At 35.4% G+C, this 24,036-nt stretch overlaps 1 protein-coding gene across 1 annotated transcript; it reads right to left on the reverse strand.

Moving 5' to 3' along the window:
- Nucleotides 1–929: 929 nt before the first annotated feature.
- On the reverse strand, nt 930–23,215 carry ZBTB11 (zinc finger and BTB domain containing 11). Its single transcript, XM_074301062.1, has 11 exons — nt 22,662–23,215; nt 13,781–14,016; nt 12,882–13,113; nt 10,429–11,279; nt 10,042–10,221; nt 9,082–9,318; nt 7,872–8,016; nt 6,745–6,862; nt 5,949–6,107; nt 5,661–5,836; nt 930–2,606 (listed from the first exon to the last, which is right to left on the reverse strand). Exons 1-11 carry the CDS (start codon nt 22,969–22,971, stop codon nt 2,089–2,091), a joined length of 3,162 nt encoding a protein of 1,053 aa, XP_074157163.1. The 5' UTR covers nt 22,972–23,215; the 3' UTR covers nt 930–2,088.
- Between the last annotated feature and the right edge of the window lie 821 nt (nt 23,216–24,036).

The raw sequence follows: 24,036 nt of genomic DNA on the forward strand, positions 1-24,036 counted from the left end.
TTAGATTACATCTGATTTGGAAGTAGTATTAAATTTAATTTTACCCTGACTTTATGGCCACATGGCCTAACTTTTCCCCAAAAGAGTAAAAAAAGATCTGTTAAGAAACAAAACTATTCTTTTGCCCTAGTAAAAACTGATCAACTTAACTTTAGATAAAATGTTATCTGGGGAAAAAAATATTTGCCTTTTAGAAAGAACTGTAAGTTTAAAATACAATGACAAGCCTCTATTCAATTTCAAAAGCTTTTAAGCAAGATTCAACAGCTGGTTTTATTTTCATATTTATGACATACATCAATGGTCTATTTGTCTTACAAACTCAGTAAATCCAATACTATAAACAAGAGTATGTGGTGAACAAAAATGATAGTTTCAAATTTTAGTCAAGTTGAAACAAATTTTCATAAGAGCCTAAAAAAAAAAAAAAAAAAAAAAAAAAAAAAAAACCAACAAACAACTCCCCCCACTCCCAACCCCCAAAGAAGCAGCCTTTTAAAAGTTGGACTATTTTTAAATTTTCTTCCTAAAATTGAATGTCAGCCATATAATTATTACAAGATTGGAAAATTTGAAAAAGCAAATATAATATATGCAAATCTAATACATGCATGGCTAACATATTTACTCCTTGCCCTTAAAGTAATATTATATAGGCAAATTGGAATAAATATGGTAATGTGTATAAATCAAGGCACATCCTTTTCTTGTGCTTTAGGAATATTTCACCGTGACTTTTTTTTTTTTAATTGTGCATTTTACAATTGTTCCAAACATTTAAAAGTTGAATTATAATAATTACATCATAAGTAATCGTTTTTTAGGTGGAGATACCAAGGCTACCTTGGTGATTTTGGAAAGGTGAGAGAGGTTGGTAAACTTGAATACAGATGTGAACATTTCAAAAAATATATACACTTGAATAAATGTAATTTTCAGCTTCCATGTAATCTATTTTTTATTGAATTCATTTTCAACAATCAGGTGGCTTACAAATGAATAATATTTTTTAGATTAGTACATTGTAGTGAGGGCTGCAAAGAATTTTCGTTATTATTGAACTTGACTATTACGCAGTATTTTATTATTGCATGTGTTGGTGGCTATTATGTTTCTAAATTGATTCAGTTTTTCAACTAAATTAAGCAATTAAACATGATACGATAGTTGAAAACATCAAATCTAGTTTTGACTTGTTCATGCTATATAGCAAAAGAACAAGACTTTCCACTTATTGTACTAAAGTTAACATGGAAGGATTTTCCTCATTAACAATGTTCAATTTCAACAATGACAAAGCTCTCCACCCTCAGGGTCAATTTCCTTGCCTTGAAGAGATGGCAAAACAAGGCCTATTTTGCTGGACCTACTATGCAATTTCATGGCATTTAAAAAAACCAACAACAAACTAGGACAAATACTCAGTTATAAATTGCCTACATAGTCAAGTACAAACTTGATTTATAACCATGTGGCTCAATAAGTGCTTTAAAATGAAGAGTCCTGGACTTGTAAGGGAGTTGAATTTAAACAGTAAGACACAAATCACAGATTTAAAGACATTAAAAACTAACATTGTACACAATAGTGTACCTAAAGACACTAATAAAATGCTTTAGTATCTGAATTTTCAATCTGTATAAATAGGACAAGTCAAATCACAAAATTTTATCTCCATATTTTGATGATAAAAGGACAGCAAGCCTAGTGAGGAAGTATCCTTCAAAATATACATTCAAAATAAAGTGGAAATAGGACTGAACTGTACCAATCTAAGTACAACCTTTGTAATTAATCCATTAAAAATCATACCATGATAAACAATTAAATAGAAACATTTGTTTCCAATTTCTCTATACTAGATGACTAAAATTAGGGAGGAAGGAGAGAGACAGAAAGAAAGTGAGAGATTTCTTGACAGAACCTACAGGCTGGAGAGACTGTTTAGCAATGCAGATAGAGTGTCATTAAGCAGCAAAAAACCTTGAAATAGGGACTCTGAGCTGTAAGTCATATGTTGTAAACATGTGCAAGTTTATGGCACAGGAAGAGTCATCACCAAAATTTCCTCTACCTCCATTACTGTGCTCACTCTGGTTCTGAAACATGTGCCACCTCAACTTCCACAGTTTCAATAGCTTCTGTTACTTCAGATATTTTCTGTCCTTGCTGCTGTGCCAGTACATAATTAACTACTTGCATAATACTTTGGTCCGAAAGAGTTGACACTGATGCACATTCCTCAGTTGCTGCAACAGCTTCAATGGCTTCAATGGTTTCTCCAGTCACTACTACAGTCTCAATTTCCTGAGGACCACTGCTTTCTTGTTCTTGCATGCCTGATGTTAAGATGCTAAAGGCATGTTCCACTTGAGTTCCCTGGTTATGAAACTGAAGGGTATCTTTCTCCAGCATAATCTTGCAAGGCACATAATCCCTGTGAAATTTGGTCATGTGTTTTCGAAGTGTTCGAGCATCAATATAAGCTTCATTGCATACAGGACAGACATAAGGCCGTTCACCTGTGTGTGTTCTTACATGGCGTTTCAAGGAACGTGCATCAGCCCAAGCAACCCCACATGTTAAGCATTCGAATGGCTTAACTCCTATAGGAAGAAAAAAAAGGATATATTAGTTACCAGGAAATTATTTTAACTTTTATAGTTACCCACATACAGGCCTAATTTACGATTATAGAAGCTTATCTTGTTTATAACAGCTGACAGATAAAACAATCAAGGTTATATAATTAATTATATATTAATAGAGTTCTACTGTCCCTCAGGAGACAATCCTTAAAGGACATTCTTCACTATTAAGAAAACAATGGTAGCATTCTTGGAGACTAAAATGGGAAGCTGAATGAAGTAGGGAGCTGACTTTATGGTGGAGACATACCCCAAAACCACAGATGACATAAAATATGTAAACATTAGTAATTAATACTGATACTCAGAATTGCTCTTGACTATATTTTTTTTCTTTCTCAATATATTTTATTTTTCCAATTACACATAAAGATAATTTTCAATATTCATTTTTGTAAGATTGAGTTCTAAATTTTTTCTCCCTCCCTGCTTTGGATTCCCCCTTCCCCAAGATATTAGTTAATATGATATAGGTTACACATGTACAAACATTTTAAATGTATTTCCACATTTTAACTACAATTTTCAAAAGTTTTAGTGCATTTTTTGTCAAATCATTGTTTTGTCCTTCCATTTTCTCTCTACCCAGAATTTACTTACTATTTAACTCATTAGTATCTAAACTCAGAATGTCCAAAACAAGTTATTACCTCTTTATATTCTCTTCCTATGCCTTTTTCAGTTGATGGTATCATTATCCTTCTCTAGGTTGGCAGCTCTGGAGTTTTCCTTGATACTAGTTCCTGTTCTTCCGTTACCACTGGTCTGATCAATTGCCAAGTCTTTTTGAATCTACCTCTACACATCCTATTAAATATATTCTCTCCATTCAGTCATCACTCTTGTTCAGCCTCCTCATTGTCACTTTCCAGTTTAAAAAAATCTATGGCTCTACCGTTTTTAGGATAAAACACAAATTTCTCAGTCTAGGTCATCTAAATCTCTATACAATGTGGACACAATTTACCTTTTCCAGATTTATTTCATGTTACACTCCCCATTCCTTCCCACCTCACCCCCTTCACATACTAAGTTTCAGCCAACATGGCATAAATAACTTGTTCCTTGAACTCAACATTCCATCAAGCCTCTCTGTGTCTTTGCACTTGCTGTACCCTATGTCTAGGATTCACTTTCTATTCATCTCTCAAAAGCTTTGGCTTCCTTTAAGGCTTAATTTAAGTGCTACCTCTTACTCAAATTGAACTTAAAGATTTTTGATCCTCCCAGTTTAGCTCTTTCCTTTCTCAAACTGCTCTGTATTTACTTCTTTGTGTACAAATTGTTTATACTCAGTAGAATATAAACTCTCAGAGGGTAAGGATTATTTTATTTTTTCTTTTTCAAATCTCCCCTTACTATCATTCCCACCACAGTATCCAGCACAGTGGCAGTGTTATAAAAAAGTATAGTAAAAACTTTTTGTTTCCTTGGACTGAAAATACTGTAAATAGTAGTAGAATTATGAACCAGGGGAAATCACCTGGTTTATTGCTTATAATACATTAACATTTTAAAAGACATCATGTTGATCATGGCATTTTTCTCACTGCAAGTACTACAACCTTCTCAATGACCAGTTTATTCTATTATCATCTTTGAAGACAAAGATGAAAAAATATTAGTTACTAATAAATACCTGAATCAGAGGTTCTTATGAAATTTGTTTAAGGAAGTAATATACTTCAGAGAATACAAGCTAAATGCTTTTTTGTTACTTCCTTTTAAAAAATCATTTAAATAAAATTTTGAGTTCCAAATTCTTTTTATCTCCCTTTTAGCCTCTTTTCCACCATTGAGAAGCCAAGTAATATAATACGTTTTACCCACATGAAATCATGTAAAAAAAAAAAAAAAAAATCCAATATTAGCCATGTTATTAAAAAAAAAAAAAGAAAGAAAAGAAAAATAAAATGAAAAAAAAAAATTCCAATCTTCCAATCTGTACTCAGAACTCATCAATTTTCTTTCTGGAGGTAAACAACATTTTTCATCAAGGGATTGTTTGTGCACCCCCTGAGTTCTGTGCTTTTCTTTTCCTGTTGAAAGTGATTAATGCTCTTACTCCAGAACACAGTTTGTACAATCTGATCATCTTAATTGCAGTAGAATGCTATTTTAATAAATTTGATTAAAGCATATATATATATAGATATATAGAGATATATATCTCAATATATAATGAAATCCAGTTAGCTGAACTTTGTTAAGGTGGAAAACAGTTCCACACTTGACAGAATAATACACTATGATGATGTGACTTCAGAAAACAGGGATCTAGGACAACTAGAGAGCACAGTAGATAGAGCATAAGCCCTGGAGTCAGGAAGATCTGAGTTCAAATTAAACATTTGACACCTACTAGCTGTTTGATTCTGGACAAGTCATTTTAACTTCCATTGCCTTGCAAAAACAACAACAACAAACAGAGAACAGACATTATCTCCAATGCCATGGTTCTCTTTAAGAACAAAGAACAACATTTAGTATGTACTAGGTATCTCCAAGTAATAATAAATTGCAAAGAGAACTCTTGTCCATAAAAGATGTATTATCATATCAAGAGCAAGATGAATTCATTTTCTCCTTTTACTTGTAGCTTGTACCTGTACCATACGTGTATGCACTATCTATAGAAGATATTTGGGGCAAAATGTGACATTTCAGTTGCTGTTGTATGGTTTGAAGATTTAAGATTATGATTTTTAAATTTTCATCAGGGAGATGAATGGGGAGAAAGGATGAGTAGAAAATTAACTGGATTTCATTATATATTGAGATACATATGCTTTAATCTAATTTATTAAAATAACATTCTACTGCAATTAAGATGATCAGATTGTACAAACTGTGTTCTGGAGTCATAGCATTAATCATGTTCAACAGAAAAAGAAAGGCACAGAACTCAGGGGGTGCACAAACAATAATGGTAGAAACATAGGAAATGAGGAGAAAACCAGTTCCAAAAGGGCATTCCTTCTATATTAACACACTTAAGCATATATACACTACCTTCATGATTGTTCATATGTCTTCTATATTCCCGTAGTTGAGTGAATTTTCTTCCACATTGTTCACATACACGTTCCAGATTTTGTTTAGCTCTTCCTTTCTTCCCATGAGTAGCTTTCTTTACGTGTCTTCTATATAAGGCTTTTTCATAAAATTCCTTGCCACATACATTGCATCTGAAATACAATACATGATTTTACCCAACACTTATATATGAGAAAAATCCTAAGACCTGAATGTACTAATTCTTATTTTATGTCAGATCAGAATCTTCCAAAGCTTACTCACCTATAAGGCTCTGTGACAGAATGAGATTTTACATGGGAATACCAATCTTTCTTCCAACTATAGCATTTTTCGCAAAATTGGCATTGGAATGGCTTCACACCAAGATGTTTATTCATATGCTGGCGGAGATCTCGAGCTTCAAAGAAACTTTTTTCACATCTGCAATAAGGACATTTAATCATCAAACTGAATTATATTCTCATTCAAAGCAAGTTTTCATTTTTTTACTGATGTCTTTTGGTTTTATACCACATCTATCTTTTTTTTTTTTTTTTGCTGAGGCAATTGAGATTAAGTGACTTGTCCAGGATCCCACAGTTAGGAATGTTAAGTGTCTGAGACCAGATTTGACTCAGGTCCTTCTGACTTCAGGGCTGGTGCTCTATTGACTGTGCCACCTACTCTGCCCCCCACATCTATCTTTTGATAGAGACCTTTGTCTTTCCCTTCCTATCCTTTTTAATAAAAACTTAAAAAGAAATGGAAAAAGCAGTTCAGCAAAACCAACCAATACATTAATCATGTCCAACAACACATGCAACACTTTGTCTCCAGTCCCCTAACTCTCCAATGAAATAACTGATAGAAGTGCATTATCTCAACTTTTCTCTGAGTCTAAAATTATTCATTGTAATTATACAATGTAAAACAAGTTTTATAAACATAGTAAGTTTCTAGAAACCCCATCATAAATAAATTGAAACAAAAATTCTACAACATGTAAACTTTTGTCAAATAATCAAACAGAAAAAAATGTTGTTGAATTTAGTTAAATGTTTTACATCCTAATACTTACTGAGTACATTGATAACCTCGAACCTCAGGTTTTGGCTGATGCTTCTTTAGGTGCTTGCTGAGTCCAGAGCCCCTATGAAAAGACTTTCCACAGATTGAGCAAAGGTATTTTGACTCTCCTGTTAAAATAAAAAACTGTCAAGTTTGAAACTTAGGTTATCAATAGTATTTTTCCTAAAAGTCTTATATATTGTGAACTTAAGAAGACTAAAATAAAAGTTTTTAAAAATGTCTACTTAAAAAGATAGTAGCAAAAATATATGTTCTATTTTCTTCTGAATCCCCTTCCCAATGGTATTTATTTTAACAACTACTTTGTAAATGTTTGGATCATCACTTGTTATCAGTAAAAAAATTAGCATCCAATAAATGGGGTCTGTACAGTCTATAGGAAGACAACTATAAATAAGTTTTAAAACAAGTTACAGAGTACAGCATTAAAAAAAAAAAAAAAACTACATTCCTATAAAATTTTGCATCAACACTTCTACCCTTTCATTTCAAAATGTAATGTTTAAAATGGTATATGTAATAATGATAGATGTAATATAAAACTATATTATCAATCCCACATCTCTCAACCTATGGATGATAAAGCTATTGCAAGGAGTTCCTACATGACCTAATAAATAAATTTGTCCTTTACTGACAAAATAATGTCTTGCAAACATATATAATATTAAATTTGTGTAATGTAATTAATAAAATAATTTCAAGTGCTGCTGAATTAATAGTAACTTTTTGTCACTTTTTAAAATCAATGAATAGTAATAGTGCAAATCTTTATTATATTAGGGCTCAGGAAAAAATATTTTACACTAAAAAGGGGTTCTCATAATCAAAGATTAGGTTAATTACTAAGCCTATTATTTTTCTACAACCAAATTTCTTGTCAGCACAGCCTAATTTAAGGTACTAAAGACATAACCCTATATCAGGCTGTATTATTCAAGCAAAACATTATTAGTAGCTCCTTTTTAATACTGAAAAAAGTATGTATTTTCCCCAAACCAAACAAAACAATTTACTACACTGGAGGAAGCTTTTTAGTAGCAATTCCTTTTCCAGAACAAAAATTATGTACACTCACACACATGCAGAGTTTATCAGTATAGTTGGTCTCAGTACCTGTATGAATGCTCATATGTTCTTGAAGACTACGCTTGGTGACAAAAGACTTAACACAGAGTTCACACTGGAACTGTTTCTGTGCTTCATGAAGAGCCAGGTGTAATTTTAAACCATGCTTGTAAATGAAAGCTTTTCCACAGACCTATGAAAAGTTTTTTGTTAAAGCTATTAGTTTAAAAAAAAAAAAAAAAAAAAAAAAAGGAAAGGGAAAGCAAGTACTGTTTCTGAAGAACAAGGGACTATTCACAAGCAACTAAAAGAACTTTACTACTTTAAAGTCAGATTGTAAAGACTGACTATTCCATTTGTAGAGCTATATATAACTTCTTTACCATCACATTGCTCATGAAGGGACAACTGAGGTACTCATATTATTTAGTAAATACTACAATAATCACTCATACTGTCTCTGTGAAACAGATAATTTTTTAAGTATTGGCCCCATTTTATAAATGAGGAAACTGACTCTCAAGACAGTAAAGTGATTTGTCTATACTTAAGTGTCCTATGCTAAGAATCAGAAATGTACACCATTTCTATTATTAGTCTATTGCTAACCCAACAGACTCAAAAGAAGGATTTTGTTAGCTAGAAATTAATTTGTTGCTGGCTATCCATGTCGGTCTAGATTCCCAGAAGAAAGATGAACTTAAAAGTACACCAGAATACAGAAGGTCCAGAACTCTGCTGGAACCACAGACACCTCAAGGAATACTTTTTAGATCCTAAACAATCCAAATAGTTAAGAGAATTCGTAAGGATGACAAAATGAGAACCCACAAATGCATCTGGCAGATAAAACCACTTTATTCCAATAGGCTCCGAAAAATATATAGCTTTAAAAATTTTGATAAATTTCGGTAATAGTTTAACCATAACCACCCCTTTCCTACCCATATCCAATTAAACTCACTTCTAATGTACATTTCCTGGAAAGTTTATTACTTGTTATTAACAGAAAGGATGTATTCTTTAATTTGGATATGATGGTATTTATATTGATGACTGTATTTGATCAGTTTTGTTGCATTTCCATTGAAATATTCATGGCCTGCGGAAATCCCAAAACAATAGAACTCTGTAACCTTTTATATGTGAGAGTGATTCAGTTATTCTGCCATTAGAATATGGTAGACTTGTTCCTCCACTACATTAATTTAGAACATTTTCTTTTAACATATCCATTCACACATACATACATGTTTACCTGGCAGGCATGTGGCTTTACACCTGTGTGCTTCAACATGTGTATTCTGAGAGAATATAGTTTGGGCAATGTCCTTCCACATATAGAACATATAAACTCCCGCTTGGTTCGACCCTTTTCAGTTGATGCTCCCGAATCTTCTTCAGCAGTAGAGGAAGTAGGTACATCACTTTTTCGGGTATGTCGAATGAGGTGTGCTCGTAAAGAAGCACTATATTGAAATTCTTTTTTACACAACTAAAAAGCAAAAAATTAAATCCAGTAATTTATAAATACACTTAATTTTAATCCAAATAATTGGAAATTCCATCATTCTCCCTGGACATTTATTATTGAGCCTCTGTTTGCCATAAAGCTGTGGAAAATATTTAAATATAAAACAAAGAGTTCCTTGAGTTAAAATCTAGTAGAGGATCAAAAAAGTACTTAAAACTCCCCACTTCATTATTTTCAATTTCTTCATGTCTATGGGCTCTATGATCTACAAACATGCCCTGTCTGCCCTGTCTTCAAAAAACCTTTATTTGATCCTTTCATCTCTGCTAATTAAAATCCTGTATCTCTTCTGCCTTTTGGTGCTAGAATCCTTGAAAAGGTCTTCTACAATTAGTACCTTTCTTCTCATTGTTTCCTTCAGCCCTTTCAATCCAGTTTCCAACCCCATTGTTTTACCAAAACTTCTACTCCAAAGTCACTAATGATCTCTTAGTTGCCAAATACTTTTCTCAATCTACATCCTCCTCAACCTTTCTATATGCAGCCCCTGACACTAATAAATTATTTTTGGCAAACAAAATCAAAATAAATCTATAAAAAGACAAAAACATACTTTCTTAAAATGCTCAAAGAAGAAAAATTAAACTAAAATGGGATATCATCATTATCAGAATAACAAAAAAATATCCCTCAGATTCAAGCCATCACACATATAAAGGTGTCTTCTAAATAGCAAAAACTTACTGGGCACTTGTAATCTTTAGTTCTTTCATGTTTCAACGTGTGCATGATAAGTGCATAGCGTCTCTGAAAATCCATTCCGCATTCACTACATCTGTGTGTTGTTTCTTCCTCTGTGTTCTCATTAGCCTCTCTTTTGGGCTGCTTCATTTTTTTCCCTCTTTGAACCAATTTCAGAGCAACCTAATTACAGGATAAAAAGCATTTTAATGAAGGAGTGTTAAGTTTCTTTAAATTTTGCTAATATTATTTGGAACTCCTAAAATGCAAACTAGGAGGATCTCATTTTCTCCCCCAAAAGTCAGTGCCATCTTTTCCATAGGCATACTTTTTATGAACAAATTAATTTCAACATTAGATCAAAATGAGAAGTGTACACATTGATCATACCTGCTGAACTGCAGACTTAGGATTGGCTTTCCTATTCTGCAGTTTTTTCTCTATTCCTTTATGTAGTCTTATATATCCACCTTCACTAACAGAGCGCTGACGGAGCCTGCTTTTATAAGTGTCATCAGGGCTGAGGGTTGCCTTCTCCTGTTGTCCAACAGGGCTTCCTTGGACTTGTGCTGGTCGGCTACGTTTTTGCTTGTGATCTTCAATGTCTTCAGCACAGATATCTTCAACTGATTTGCTGTCCTCATTGTTTTCCATTTCTTTGTCCACTGGAGTATTAGTATCTCTTTTAGTATCCCTTTCTTCTACCACAGAAGGAGTGGAAAGGGAATTGGAAACTTTGTCACTTTTTCTGGTATCTGACGTTTCTATTTCAAGAATTATCATGTTGCTACTTGACACTGTTTCAGTCTTTATTCCAGAACGTGAATGGGTTACATTTTCTGTCTGTACTAAAACAGACGGAGATTCTGAACAAACCTGGGGTTCAAGCTTCTGTGTACTCCCACCTTCCTGCCCATCACCTGGAAATTCTCCATTTATAGGAGACACAAATGTACTGGTTTCAAGTTCTGGGGGCACAACATTGGCCATAGTTTGTGCTGAACCTTCATTATACTCTGGTAGATTTTGAGTAGATTCAACTGTTTGTACTTCACCTTTTTTGTACACAGTAATCTGCTTTTCCTCCATTAGTTTATGTACACTTTCACAGATTTCCAAGACTTCAGACATGAAAAGGTGGCGGGCCAAAATGGCAACATCCGCCATGCTACAAAAGTCAAAACTTAACACAGAAGTATAAGCAAACTCCAGCAAAGGAAGGAAACTTGACTTACAAAAGCCTGTATAGAACAAAAGGAGAAAGTGGTAGATTGTAAAAGAAAAAAGAAAAGTTACAAAAAAAACCAAAGATCTATAACTATTAAGCTGGTGTAAATATCAATGTAACATGCCCCCATCATCATCATCATCATCATCATCATCTATATCATTAAAAAATAAAAGTAAACATAACCATTTATTCTAGTCCCATACAATGTCTCTGCTCTGATCATGAACACTGAGAGAACAGAACATAAAATAAATATACCCACATTTTAGTTATATCCTCTTAAAACAATTTTATTGATATCTTTTGTTTTTAAAATCATCTTTTCCCCAAATATATTCCTCCTTGTCTCCTATAAAAAGAGCCATTCCTTGTAACAAAGAATTTTAAGAGAATAAAAAACAATCAGTAAAATCTGACAATATTGCTATATAGTTTCCAATTACTCCTGTGAAGATAAATTATATGGATAAGAATTGTTTTTCATTCAGAAATGTTAATTTTATTAAATATCTGCTTTTATCATAAAAAGTGGGTTGTTACATGAATGTGCTTCACGGGTCCACTGTGGTACTGCTTAATAGTATTTCAGGGTGTTAATAGCAAACATTTCCCCTGCACATTTATCTTTCATTTGTTTTAAACTTTCTAAGAAAGGTAGAAAAAGGAAATACTCCTAGATGTTTCTTTTTCTGCCTGAAGATGGATAAAGGGCAGCCAAATGATCCCAAAGTGTTGTATATATCAAAACACCCTATAGTCTACCTAGTTTAAGATTCCCCCAACCCCACCCCATTCAGTCACAAAAAGTCTGAGGAAAAGAATGCCATGGTACAAATATTATAACATAAAAATATGCATCAACATTTGTGCTACTCCATGTCTCTTTTTGCTCTTCTCAAAGACTAGAACCATCTATCCTAGCAATTATCTGGACAGGGATATTTCATCAGATGAGAATGCACACTTGTAAGTATACAATGTTACAAAATACCACATTATCACAAGTCCTTTTGTAGTCAATTACAAAGTACTATAATTTTACATATAGCTTATATGACCCTATCTAAAATGATACATTTTTCCCAATATTCACCTCAGAAAGCTAAAGTCACTAAACTTCAATCAAAGCAGAACTAATTTGAAATGATCTATTTAAGGCAATGGACACAAAACCAAGATAATATTTGACTGAAAGTTTATTGAATATGGTTGTTAATACTATTCTGTATTTTACAAATTGATGTTTCAAAACCAAATACCGATACTTTTTCAGTTAGATTGTTACAATATAACTGCAGACATATCTAACACATTAAGAATAGTTATTCTTTACTCCATATTATCTAAAAGCCCTGTAACAAATACCAGAGACTATCTGCTACCATCATCATGGGTACTTACCCTTGAGTGATATGTACAAAAAATTAAAGGTGTTTTTTTCCAAGCCCTGAATGTGCATCATACTTAAAATAAGAAAAAGTCCAAGTCAGTGAAGCTCAGTTTGCTGCCTGACCCCTCTTTTCTAAAAGCACATGCTCTAACTCTGGTTTCACATACTTCTCCCAGGAACTTATACATAATGTAAAAATAAAGATTGTTTTAAATATTTTACCTGACAGATCCACCACAGCTTCATGACTGGAAACCGCTCCCTTTTCTATAAAAAGGTCTCGGAAATACTCGCTGTTAGCTGACAAAACAGACTTATGAGCTCTGTATTCTTCTCCCTCAATCAACAAAGTAACATCACAGAACTGATTGTTGAGTCTCTGCTGATTCAGCTGTTTTAAGACTGCTCGACAATGTTTTGGAGAAGACTGTTTTACAAGACCTTTAGTGTCAACCTATGAAAAAAAAATTTAAGACCAAAAGCTAAATTACACTGTCTATTTAATGTAAAGCATTCATTCTTGAATGAACTGTCATCAATTAATATAGGTTAGTGTTCTATTTCAATATCTTTTAAAATGTTTTACATTTTTTGTTCCAACTTCTTCCTGCCTATACCAGCACCCCACTCTGTGCCCTTACCCTTAAGAAATGAAAAAAGGGAAAAGAAGAGCAAAATGTTATAACAATTAAGTAGAGTCAAATGATACACATTGGCTTTAGTAAAACTGTATTTATCCTTTGCACTAGTCTATCACAGCAACTAACATCTTTAAAAGACTAAGTTGTCCCCACTTTTTTTTTCCTGTTTTTCTCACCCCAAAAGCCACAAGAGGTTATTAATTTATTACCTAAATTCTTAATGGAAGAAACAATGGGAATATTTAGGAAGGATGAAGAGATATTACCAGAACACCTGTAACTTACCAATCTAATGTGCAACAACTTAGTAATATTAAATAAACTAATGTCTATTCCTCAAGCTAGTTACTCATTTAATATTAATGTCATTAGCCAAAGTTTCTTAAGTGGTTTTAGAAAAATAAATTTCACTAAGACCAAATAAATACACTATTTTATTAACTATAGTTAGAAATTTTATAGTGGTAAAATGCCACTTACAAAGACAAGTTCATGTTTGGATATTGGCTTCTTTTTCACAGTCTTGGACACTGCACTTGGAACAGATGCAGGATTGCTTTGGTCATCATCTGTTTCATTACTCTCTTCTGTGGACTCTAGTTCTAATCCCAATTCTTCCAACATTTCAGAAGTATCTGATATTGGGCGAGCTCGATCCAGCTTCTCTTGGCATTTGCTACACTCTTTAATATAATCTTTTACCTGCTTTAAAATACCTAAAGGGAAATGAGAATGTAAATGTTAAATCTATCTGTTCCCAATTTAAAATTACAAAAAAAAAAAAAAAAAAAAAAACTTATGACTCCCACTATTCATGGCATATCAACAAGGATTCATTAAGTACCTACTGTGCAAAGAGCTGGGACATAAAGATAAAGAAATAGTCCCTGCTCTCAAGGAGCTCAGTCTATTAGGGGATACAACATGAAATAACTAAGCACAAACAATATACACACAGAATAATTGGAGATTATCAACAGAGAGAAAGCACTTGCAGTAAGAGGGATTGGGAAGATAATGTAGATGGTGGGATTCTACCTAAGAGTTCACATAAGCCATCAAGAGATAGAAATGAGAGAGAGAATCCTGGGCACGTACAAATACCAGAGAAAATGCCTGAAATTAGGAGATAGCCCAGCAAGAAGACCAGTATTCCTGGATCATAGATCACATGCAGGAAGTATATCTAGAGTAGAAAAGCAGGGGACAGGGAATCAAGTTATGAAGGACTTTAAACATGAAACAAAGGATTTTATATTTGATACTGGAGGTGATGTGGAACCACTGGAATTTATTAAGAAGAGCAGACTGGGGTAATGACATGGCCATATCTATGCTTTAAGTATATCTCTTTGAGAACTGAGTGGAAGGTATACTAGAGTGGGGAGAAAATTGACACAGGGAGACCTACCAGAAGGTTACTGCAATAATCTAGGTCAGGGGGTTCTCAAACTACAGCCCTCGGACTATATGTAGCCTACTGAGAATGTTTATGCGACTCACTGGGTTATGGCAAATGGGCTAAGGGGTGGAGACAGTGTGAGTTTTTGTTTTTACTATAGTCTGGCCCTCCAACAATCTGAGGAACAGTGAACTGGCCCCCTATTTAAAAAGTTTGAGGACCACTGCTGTAGGTATAACGTGATAAAGAGCCTACATCCAGATTGTGGCAGTGTAAGAAAAGAAAAAGAGACATATGAGAATTGTTATAAAGGTAAAATGAACAAGCTTTGGCAAAAGATTGTATATGGGGAAGTCGGAAATGACAGTGAGTCATGAAGAACATCTAGGTTATGAGCCCTAGTAACTCCTAGGATGATGTCACCATTAATATGGTAATTTGGAAGGAGTGTTTGGAAGGAAAGATAATTTTTTTTTTTTAACAAAGCAAGTTCAGTTTATCTTCATCATTAAGTTGATTACACACCAGTGTACATAAATTAATAGTCTAGAAGTCAGGATGCAATTTCCATAGAAAGTAATATGACCCTAAATGTCACTAAATGATTAATCTATTCACCAAATTGTTTCAATGGGAAAATATAATTCTAAATTTTAAATGAGGATACCAAGAACACATGTCCTCTATGGCTAGGGAGGATTGCTGCCCAATTTTGGTAGAGCCAGAGAGTCCCCAGCAATAAGGGTTCCATTACATGATTGGTCTAGTATAAGGAATCTGAAATTCCCTCAATCAGGTTAAGAACACTAGGATTATATGGAACAAAAGTTCTAGAGCCCAACTGTTGTTCAAGAAGCTCTATTCTAGAAGATTGAAAAACAATAGCTGGGAGGGGAAAGGGGGGGAGAGAATAGAGGACTGCCCCAAAGGCTCCAAATAAGGCAGGAAATCTAAAGACAATTTCAACAAATGTACTTGAAAAGGAAGGTTTGGTCTTTTTTTTGTTTGTTTGTTTTTTTAAACATATGGGCCATTTCTATGCTAGGGACCTGCAAGTCAAAAATTATGTAGTCAATATTGGGAACATTTTAAATATGAAAATGTAGTTTAAAAGCATACTACACTTGGAAATAAGGATAAACTAAAACATCAAATGATCATTTTCCCATATCCTTACAATTACCATATTCAGCCTAGCTCTTCAGCTGTTACACAAAAAGTATGCAGTAGACTGAGCTATTACCAGCTTGAATATCACCAAGTTAATTGGCTTTCTTACTAGATTACCCAGGCAATCACTGTGAAAGTTTAACTTAATTTAGTGACTTTAAGTGTCCCTATCTCATCCAGGCTGAAAGTGCAGTGGCCACTCTTGGCTTGATCTGAGAGGCACTGAAGTTTTGACTCACATCATTTCTGACTTAGGATAATTTATCTCTCCTTAGCTCCCCACCTATGTTGGAGTCAGACTTAGTGTGGACACCTGATTGCTGTAGCCTGATTCATTCTAATGATTATTGATTACTGTTTCAACAATTCTGTCTATCTCCATTTGCTGAAAATTTTCAAGAAATTCTGAGATCAACCAACAAGTATTAATTAAGTTCTAAGTTTCAGCAACTATGTTAAATTCTAGGAATACAAAGGCAAAAGTAAAACAGTCCCCTGCCTTAGAAACTTACTAGATTCCCATGATATAATAGCATGTTAGCCCATTTGAATGACTTAATAAAACAAATCTACTTTTTAAAATGAAAAAGACTTCACCTCAGAAGACCTTTATTCTTATCATCCTGGCCTGGCCTTTTAAATTAATTTCTACATAAATTATTTTATATTACTGAGAAAATCGAAGACCATTCACATAACCTACATCTTTTCTTCTTCATCTCAAAACTAGACCTCACACCCCAAGCATGAGCTCTTCCCCTCTTTGTCAAGGTCAAACTCTTCTCACTGGCCTTTGATCCCAATCCCTCCCTACTTCTGCAGGCTATCCCCTCAATTATTCCTTTCTCCCCATTATCAATCTCTCCATGTCTAGTGGTTGTATCCCTTACTACCTTCAAATGTGCCTAAATTTTCCCCAACCTTAAAAAATCTTCACTAGGGCGGCCTTCCTTGTAGTGGCTAGAAACTGCAAACTGAGTGTATGTCCATCAGTTGGAGAATGGCTGAATAAATTGTAGAATATGAATATTATGGAATATTATTGTTCTGTGAGAAATGACCAGCAGGATGACTTCAGAAAGGCCTGGAGAGAATTACATGAACTAATGCTGAGTGAAATGAGCAGGACCAGGAAATCATTATATACTTCAACAATACTATATGATGATCAATTCTGATGGACGTGGCTCTCTTCAACAATGAAAAGAACTAAATTAGTTCCATTTGTTCAATAATGAAGAGAACCAGTTACACCCAGTGAAAGAACTCTAGGAGATGAGTGTGAACCACAACAAAGCATTTCCACTCCCTCTGTTTTTGTCTGCCTGCATTTTTGTTTTTCTTCTCAGGTTAATTTTACATTATTTCTAAGTCTGATTTTTTCTTGTGCAGCAAAATAACTGTATGGATATATATACATATATTGTATTTAGCATATACTTTAACATATTTAACATGTATTGTCTTCCTGCCATCTAGGGGAGGGTGGAGGGAAGGAGAGGAAAAGTTGGAACAGAAGGTTTTGCAAGGGTCAGTACTGAAAAACTACCCATGCATATAGCTTGAAAACAAAAAGCTATAATAATTTTTAAAAATAAATAAATAAATAACCTTCACTAGATCCTACCATATCCCTCAAGATAAGGATATTTTCCTTCACTTTCTTAGTAAAACCCTGGTAAGTTATCTATATTAGCTATCTCCACTTCTTTTTTCACTTACACCTCAACCTTTTGCAATTTGGCTTCCCCTACCTTACTTCACTAAAACTGTATTCTTCAAAGTTGCCAATGCCTTAATTGTAAAATCTGAAGTTCTTTTTTAATCCTCTCAACCTATCCATAATATTTTCCATTGCTGATCACTTCATCCTATCTTCTTGAATACCTTCTCATTTCTGTATTTTTGAGAAACTACTAATTTCCAGGTTCTCCTATATCTCTGACCATTCTTCAAGTCTTTACTATTTGACTCATCACATTTATTCCATTCCCTACTGTAGGAATTCCCTAAAGCTGTTTTGGGATTATATCTTTTCTATTACACGTTCTTAGTAAACTCATCAACTCTCATGAGTAGCTAAATGGAAGGATGGATCACAGTTACTTTTTGGAAAGGCAAAGAAAGGAACTGGTGGTAATATGAGTTTTATCACATGCCCAAATGCAATGAGAAACATATTTCATACAGTTCCTATTAAAGTATATGCAAAAAGGCCATCTTGAACCGGCTTACATGCTAACATCAATTGCAGAGGACAGTGAATTAAAGACTCTCTTTGAAGAACTTGATAAGACATACACTTTGATACTCAATGACTTCAATATGGGATTAAGCAAAAATATCAGAAAGCATCTTTTAAGAAAAATGAATAAGAGAAGACAATAACTTCTTTCCCCTCCCTTCCTTCTTACCTCCTCTAAAACACTGTTTTCACTCTGTCGGTTTCTTCATTGTGTTTTTCTTATATTTTATTTTAATCCTTGGTCAGCTGTATAATGTTATTTGTACTTACCTGGCATCTATTTAGTATCGATTATATACAAAATCTCTCCTAGATTGATGGGAGGAAAAACTGACTACTCTTCATACTAGATTGATTTTTGAATTTTGAATTCCCATAACAGGTCTTCCTATTGATTATATAATTAACCTATTTCTTTTACTATTAAAGTACAATTAACCCATGCTTGATTTTTAAATACAATACTGTCTTTTCAGATTACTTTCACATTTTGATTCTATACATCTACATGGTTGTTATTGTATTTCATTTTATATTATAGATTTTTATAAAGAAAGCAGAATAATTCTCTAAATTGACTTCTTTATAAGAGATGGCATAGATGACCTCTAAGAGCCATTCAAGCTTTGAAACTGATTTTGTGTATACCATAAGAATTTTTTATGAGGATACATACAGTCAATTACATCCACTCTAAACCCAATCCAAGATTGTAAGTGTTTATAATCTAAGAAAACAACTCCTGTAAGTCAGAAAGATCACTGTTTTGGACAGTCCCTCTGACAAAGCAGACTTAATATTCATGCTTGCCCAACTTATCCTCATGCTCTCTAGAGTTCATAACAATTCATAGTGGGGAAAAAAAGACTTACAACAAAGGATACTAAACTTTTAAGTTATTCTGAAAGTTAACTAGTCATTAAGTACCTTTGAAATACCTCCTATGTGCCTGGTCCTGTGATAAATTCTAGGGATACAAAGAAAGGTACAAGACAGTCCCTGCTATCAGGGAGTTCACAATCTAAAGGGGAAGACCATAATGCAATAATTATATTCTTTCTCTCTTTTTTACACACAGACTCACACACACACACACACACATACACTTTTAACTGGGATTTAAAGGAAGACATGAAGACAGGAAGTGGAGATGAGAGAGAATTCTAGGCTGAGCAACAGCCAGAGAAAATGCTTGGAATTAAGACATGGTCCAACTGGGAGGAGGGAGAGGGGGGAAAGGAGATGTGTGAAGTCTAAGAAGATTGGAATGGTAGGAGGTGGGGAAGAACGTTGTAAAGGACTTTGGAAGATTTTATATTGAACCCATAGGTGATAGAGAGCCACTAAAGTTTACTGAATGGGAAGTAGGGGTGAGAGTGGTAGGTCAGACTATTCTTTTGAAAGACCACTTTTAATACTGACAGTAACCAGAAGGTTATTGTAATAGTTCGGGCATTAATTATTTCTATAACCTTGAAACCACAAGAACTCAATTTAAATAGTATTTTATAAAGGAAAGTAATGGGGATTGGAAATAAAGGTAGCTAGAAAGATATGTGGATGAATTTAGAGACCTTGAAATGCCCAGAAGGGAGGGGGAAGGTAAATTAAGATGGCAATGATGAAAAAAGGGGGGAGGGGTAAGGGGAAGAGGAGGAACATAAGCAGACATCACCATAGAGAGCATTGAGAAGATGTAGAAGGGGAAATGAGAAAATTTACAGAACACACAACCCAGAGGGTTGAGGTCTTAAATTAACCTGGGTACTCTTACTAAATACTGTGATATTTCCAAAGTTAAATGGACAAAAGAGCCTCCATCAGTCTTTAATGCAATGGCCCTGAAGGACTCAGTTCCTCACTGCTTTGGGGAGACTTTGGAAAAGTCACTGAGTTAAGCCTTCAATCCTAAATTTCCAAGTATGTAAAACTTGGGATTGGCCAAGCTAACCTCTAAGCAAAGAGTACTGGATTTGGAGTCAGAAGTCCTTGGACCAAATTCCAGCTCTGCTATTTTTCATCTTACTGAAAAACTATTTAATCTTCTTAAGCTTCAGTTAACTAAATTGAGTTGTTTTTAAAAACAGATTTAAATTATAACATACTACTATTAGTGAGTGAATTATGAAGCATTGTTTAATTGAATTGTTAGGGTTAATTTGTATGTCCTTTTAAATCAAATTTAGAAATGACTTATTTATTCAGAATTTCTTCATAAAAACTATTAATATCAGAGCCAATGTAGATAAGGCCTTTTACTGTACCAGCACTCAGAATTTCTTCACTTTCATATATATATAGAATTTCATATTTTCATATATATAGAATTTCATATATATAGAATTTCATATTTTCACTTTCACTTCACTTCACTTTCATATTTTCTCTTATTTTTAAAATTTTCATTCATATTATCAAGAACATTTCTCTAAAGTATTTCATATTTCTACACATATATTTCTAGAATAACTGCCTACATGAAAACGTGGCAAGTCTGAAAACTTGGGTAAATCAGTGCTATTAGAATTCATGCTCATTTATAAATAGAATGATACAATACAAGCTTCTAATTACTCTGATGAAATTTATGATACTAAAAACAACTTTTTCTACTTATGACTAAGAATTAGCCCTGAATTTAAGTTAAAAATTCTACCAGGGACAATAAGAGCTGATGTGTCTTGTTAGTCCCACTCTACTTAATAAATGCTTGTCAAGTTGAGTTAACTTTCACTCTAAAAACAAAATATTTACATGTAAAGTATTGATATGTCATCTCATGCTACTACAGTAGGTACTCTCACAACAAGATTTCCAGCAAGCTCTAGGAAGGACACTGCATTGTTTTTGTTTTTACATAAAGCTGAATCACAGTAGGCAATTATGTGCTTGTGGAATATTCCATTTCACTACATAATTCATACCATTAATAATAATAATAGCTGCAATTTATACAGTCCTCATTCTGTTCCAGCACCATACTAGATACTTAAAAACAAAAAAAAATCTTATTTGAATCTCACAACCCTTCCAGATAGAAATTATTGTATCCTCAATTTTATAGTTAAGAAAAGCGAGACAAAGGAAAACCTACTTGCCCAGGGTCACAAGGCTAGTGTCTATTTCTGAACTTGAATTCAGGCCTTCCTGTCTAAAGTTAACAATTTCTGTACAAAAAATATTAGATAATAATGCTCCTCCACTATCCCAAATTCTGTTTCTTTTGAAAAATCAAATCTGGGATATTTATTTTCTTGCAAAGGCAGAATGACTCAAAAATTTTAAATGCAATTTCTAGTTTACACTAGTCATATACCATTAAAAACGTGAAGAAAGAGCATCTAGCAGTTAAGCTTACCCAGGAACCAAAAAAAAAAAAACTTCGGTTTGAAGCCCCTAGGTTGATCTTTGATTTCAGATCTAAGTTGTTAATACCACAAACATTAAAGGAGTATGCTAATACTGAACAATTAATCGTTCCGCACATTTGTAAGCTTTCGGAAGAAAGATCAGTTCTGAAGCAAAGAACTGGTCAGCTCTCCCTTAACTCTTTCCTAGAAAGTATAAAACACGTAAAAACCAGAAACCACCCCAAAAGCTCTCTCTGTTCTATAAATACACAAAATATAAGAACGTACTGAAGCAAATACTTCCTACACCAGATCTCTGTAAAAGGAAAAGATAATTTGTTTAAAGGTTCGTAGGCCCAACAAGATACATTTTAAAAACTTCTAACAAAAACTCTTCAGAAGAAAAGGTAACTAGGTAGCACAAAGGATAAAGAAGCTTTGAACTTGGGAGTCTAGACCTCACTTCCAATACTATCTCCAAGACTGAGTCTGTGACCTTGGGCAAAGCACTTTTTTCCTGCGACTCAGGTTTCCTCAGGTGTAAAATGAGGATTAAAATAGCACCCCCATTTCCGGATTGTCGTGAATATCAAGAGATATTTGCAGTGTTTGGCGCAGTGCTTGGTACACGATTAAGCATTATATGAAGATGTTTATTAGTCCACATTATTGTTGTTCTGAGGCAAGATTAGAACTCAGGCTACCCTGAGTCCAAATGCAGCACTCCAGCCACTTCGCCGCCGCCGTCACCATCTAGCAGCCAGTTCCTCGATTTTGTCAACCACCACCACCACCCAAAGGATAAGATTGAAAACTGTGACCCCAGAACTCCCGTCATTGGAGGAAGGGAAGGGGAGCGCCGCGGTAGGACCCCGAGCCTGATTTGCGCCTGCGCCGTCGGCTCCACTTCGGCCCACAGATCCCGTAAGGGGCGGGGCGGGGGAGGGTCACAGCCGCTGGTGGCCCCTCCCCCCGCCCTTGCCCGGCCTCCCGGGGAAGCCCCTTGGCCCCACCCCGGGACAGAGCCCGCCCTCCTCCTTCCTTCCTGTGGGATGTGCCCGCTCGCTTCGAGTCCCCCACCCGCCGGCCGGCTGTCAGGCCGAAGCGGCCTCGGGGACCCCGGGACACCGGCCGGGCGTGGAGGAGGAGCTTTTCCCGTCCCTGTCTCCTTCCTCCTCCTCCAGTCCTCCTCACCTCGCCACCAGTAGTTTTTGGAGAGGTCGTGCCACGTCTGGTGCCGAGTGTGGTGGGTGCCGTCGGGCCCCAGGTGTGCCGCCTCGATGAGCCCCCGACGCCTCTCGGGCTGCAGCACCACCTCGAGCTCGGCGAAGCGCTGGCGATGGCGCTGCCGTCGCTGGTAGTAGAGGGTCCCACCGCGCACCACATAGCAGGCGGCGGCCTTGCGGATCTTGCGCTTGGCGTTGCCCTCGGTTCCCGGTGCGTACGGCTCTCTCTCGTTCGTCAAGTAGCGCAGGATGGCCCGGTAGCTCTCCTCGCTCGACATCCCGGACGACTCGATCACCTGGCCGCTCTGCCTCAGGTCCTAGCCTGTGACAACAGGAGGGCACACTAGCCCTGGGGAAGGCTATTCTTCCTGTCCGGCCTCCCCTCCGACGGCGCCCGCGGGAGGGGGTGAAGGGGGTGAGGGGCGGTGACCGGAGGGTTTGTAACCAGGGGGAACTGCACTTCCCCAGCGCGCGGGATCCGCTTGTGGCTGACAAAATGGCTGCTGCACCACCGGAAGTGACGTCGGTCAAGAGGACGGCGTTCGCTCTCGAGTGGTGCGTACTCTACCTGAAGAGGCACGAATAAACTTTTAGGAGCATGGCTGTCATGTTGGGAGTGGGCAGGCTAGGACCGCTAGTGCTTTTGATTGGTCATTTTAAGTCCTGGCACTTCTGATTTTCCTCTTTTTTAGCAATGGGTGAAGGCTGTTGTTCCGGCGGTAACCAGAAACTCCCAGTTTTTAAGGAACCGGGAGGTAAAAACAGATAAGTACTTACGCTTTTATCCCACCCCCTTTCCCCCGCCCATTACAGAATGAAGGAGCGGCCCTATCCCACACTTTCACAAGGTGGGGAGGATCTCTAAGAATCTTGTCAATGTACTGATTGGTTTTGCTAATTATTTTGTCTCCTCCCTCTTTTTCCTTTTTAAAAATACTTGTTAAAGTTTTGTGTTGTTTTTTTTTTAAATCAGATATAAGGAGGTTCTAACGAGGGAAGGCCAATTTGTGGCCAAGAAGAGACATCTTTTTAAAAATGGCTCTTATGGGGAGAGGAAAAAACAAAAGGCTAATAAATATATATACACACACACATATAGAGAGAGACTTTGGATCTCCAGATTTAAAATCCCTTTGCTTTCAGTCATACCACATAGCTTAGATTTATTAGTCGGTCCTTTAACCTACACTACCATTTTAATAGGGCTTCTTAAATAAGGTCCGGGTCTTTATTAATAGTAAATATCTATAGGTATCTGTATATAATTAGTTTCCTTATTAATTCTATATGCGTTTTTATGCATTTAAAAACGTTCTAAGAAGGGATTCACCAGATTGCTAGAG

This window comes from Sminthopsis crassicaudata, chromosome 3 (assembly GCF_048593235.1).
Source record: "Sminthopsis crassicaudata isolate SCR6 chromosome 3, ASM4859323v1, whole genome shotgun sequence".
Taxonomy (NCBI): domain Eukaryota; kingdom Metazoa; phylum Chordata; class Mammalia; order Dasyuromorphia; family Dasyuridae; genus Sminthopsis; species Sminthopsis crassicaudata.

Excerpts from the sequence above, each read along its gene's own strand:
- ZBTB11 (XM_074301062.1), bottom strand. The coding sequence starts at position 22,971 with ATGTCGAGCGAGGAGAGCTACCGGGCCATCCTGCGCTACTTGACGAAC. Across the intron at positions 11,280-12,881 it reads AGCTGTGGTGGATCTGTCAG|GCTTTTGTAAGTCAAGTTTC; the intron begins GTAAAATATTTA and ends TGTTCTATACAG. Across the intron at positions 5,837-5,948 it reads TCTGTCACAGAGCCTTATAG|ATGCAATGTATGTGGCAAGG; the intron begins GTGAGTAAGCTT and ends ATTGTATTTCAG.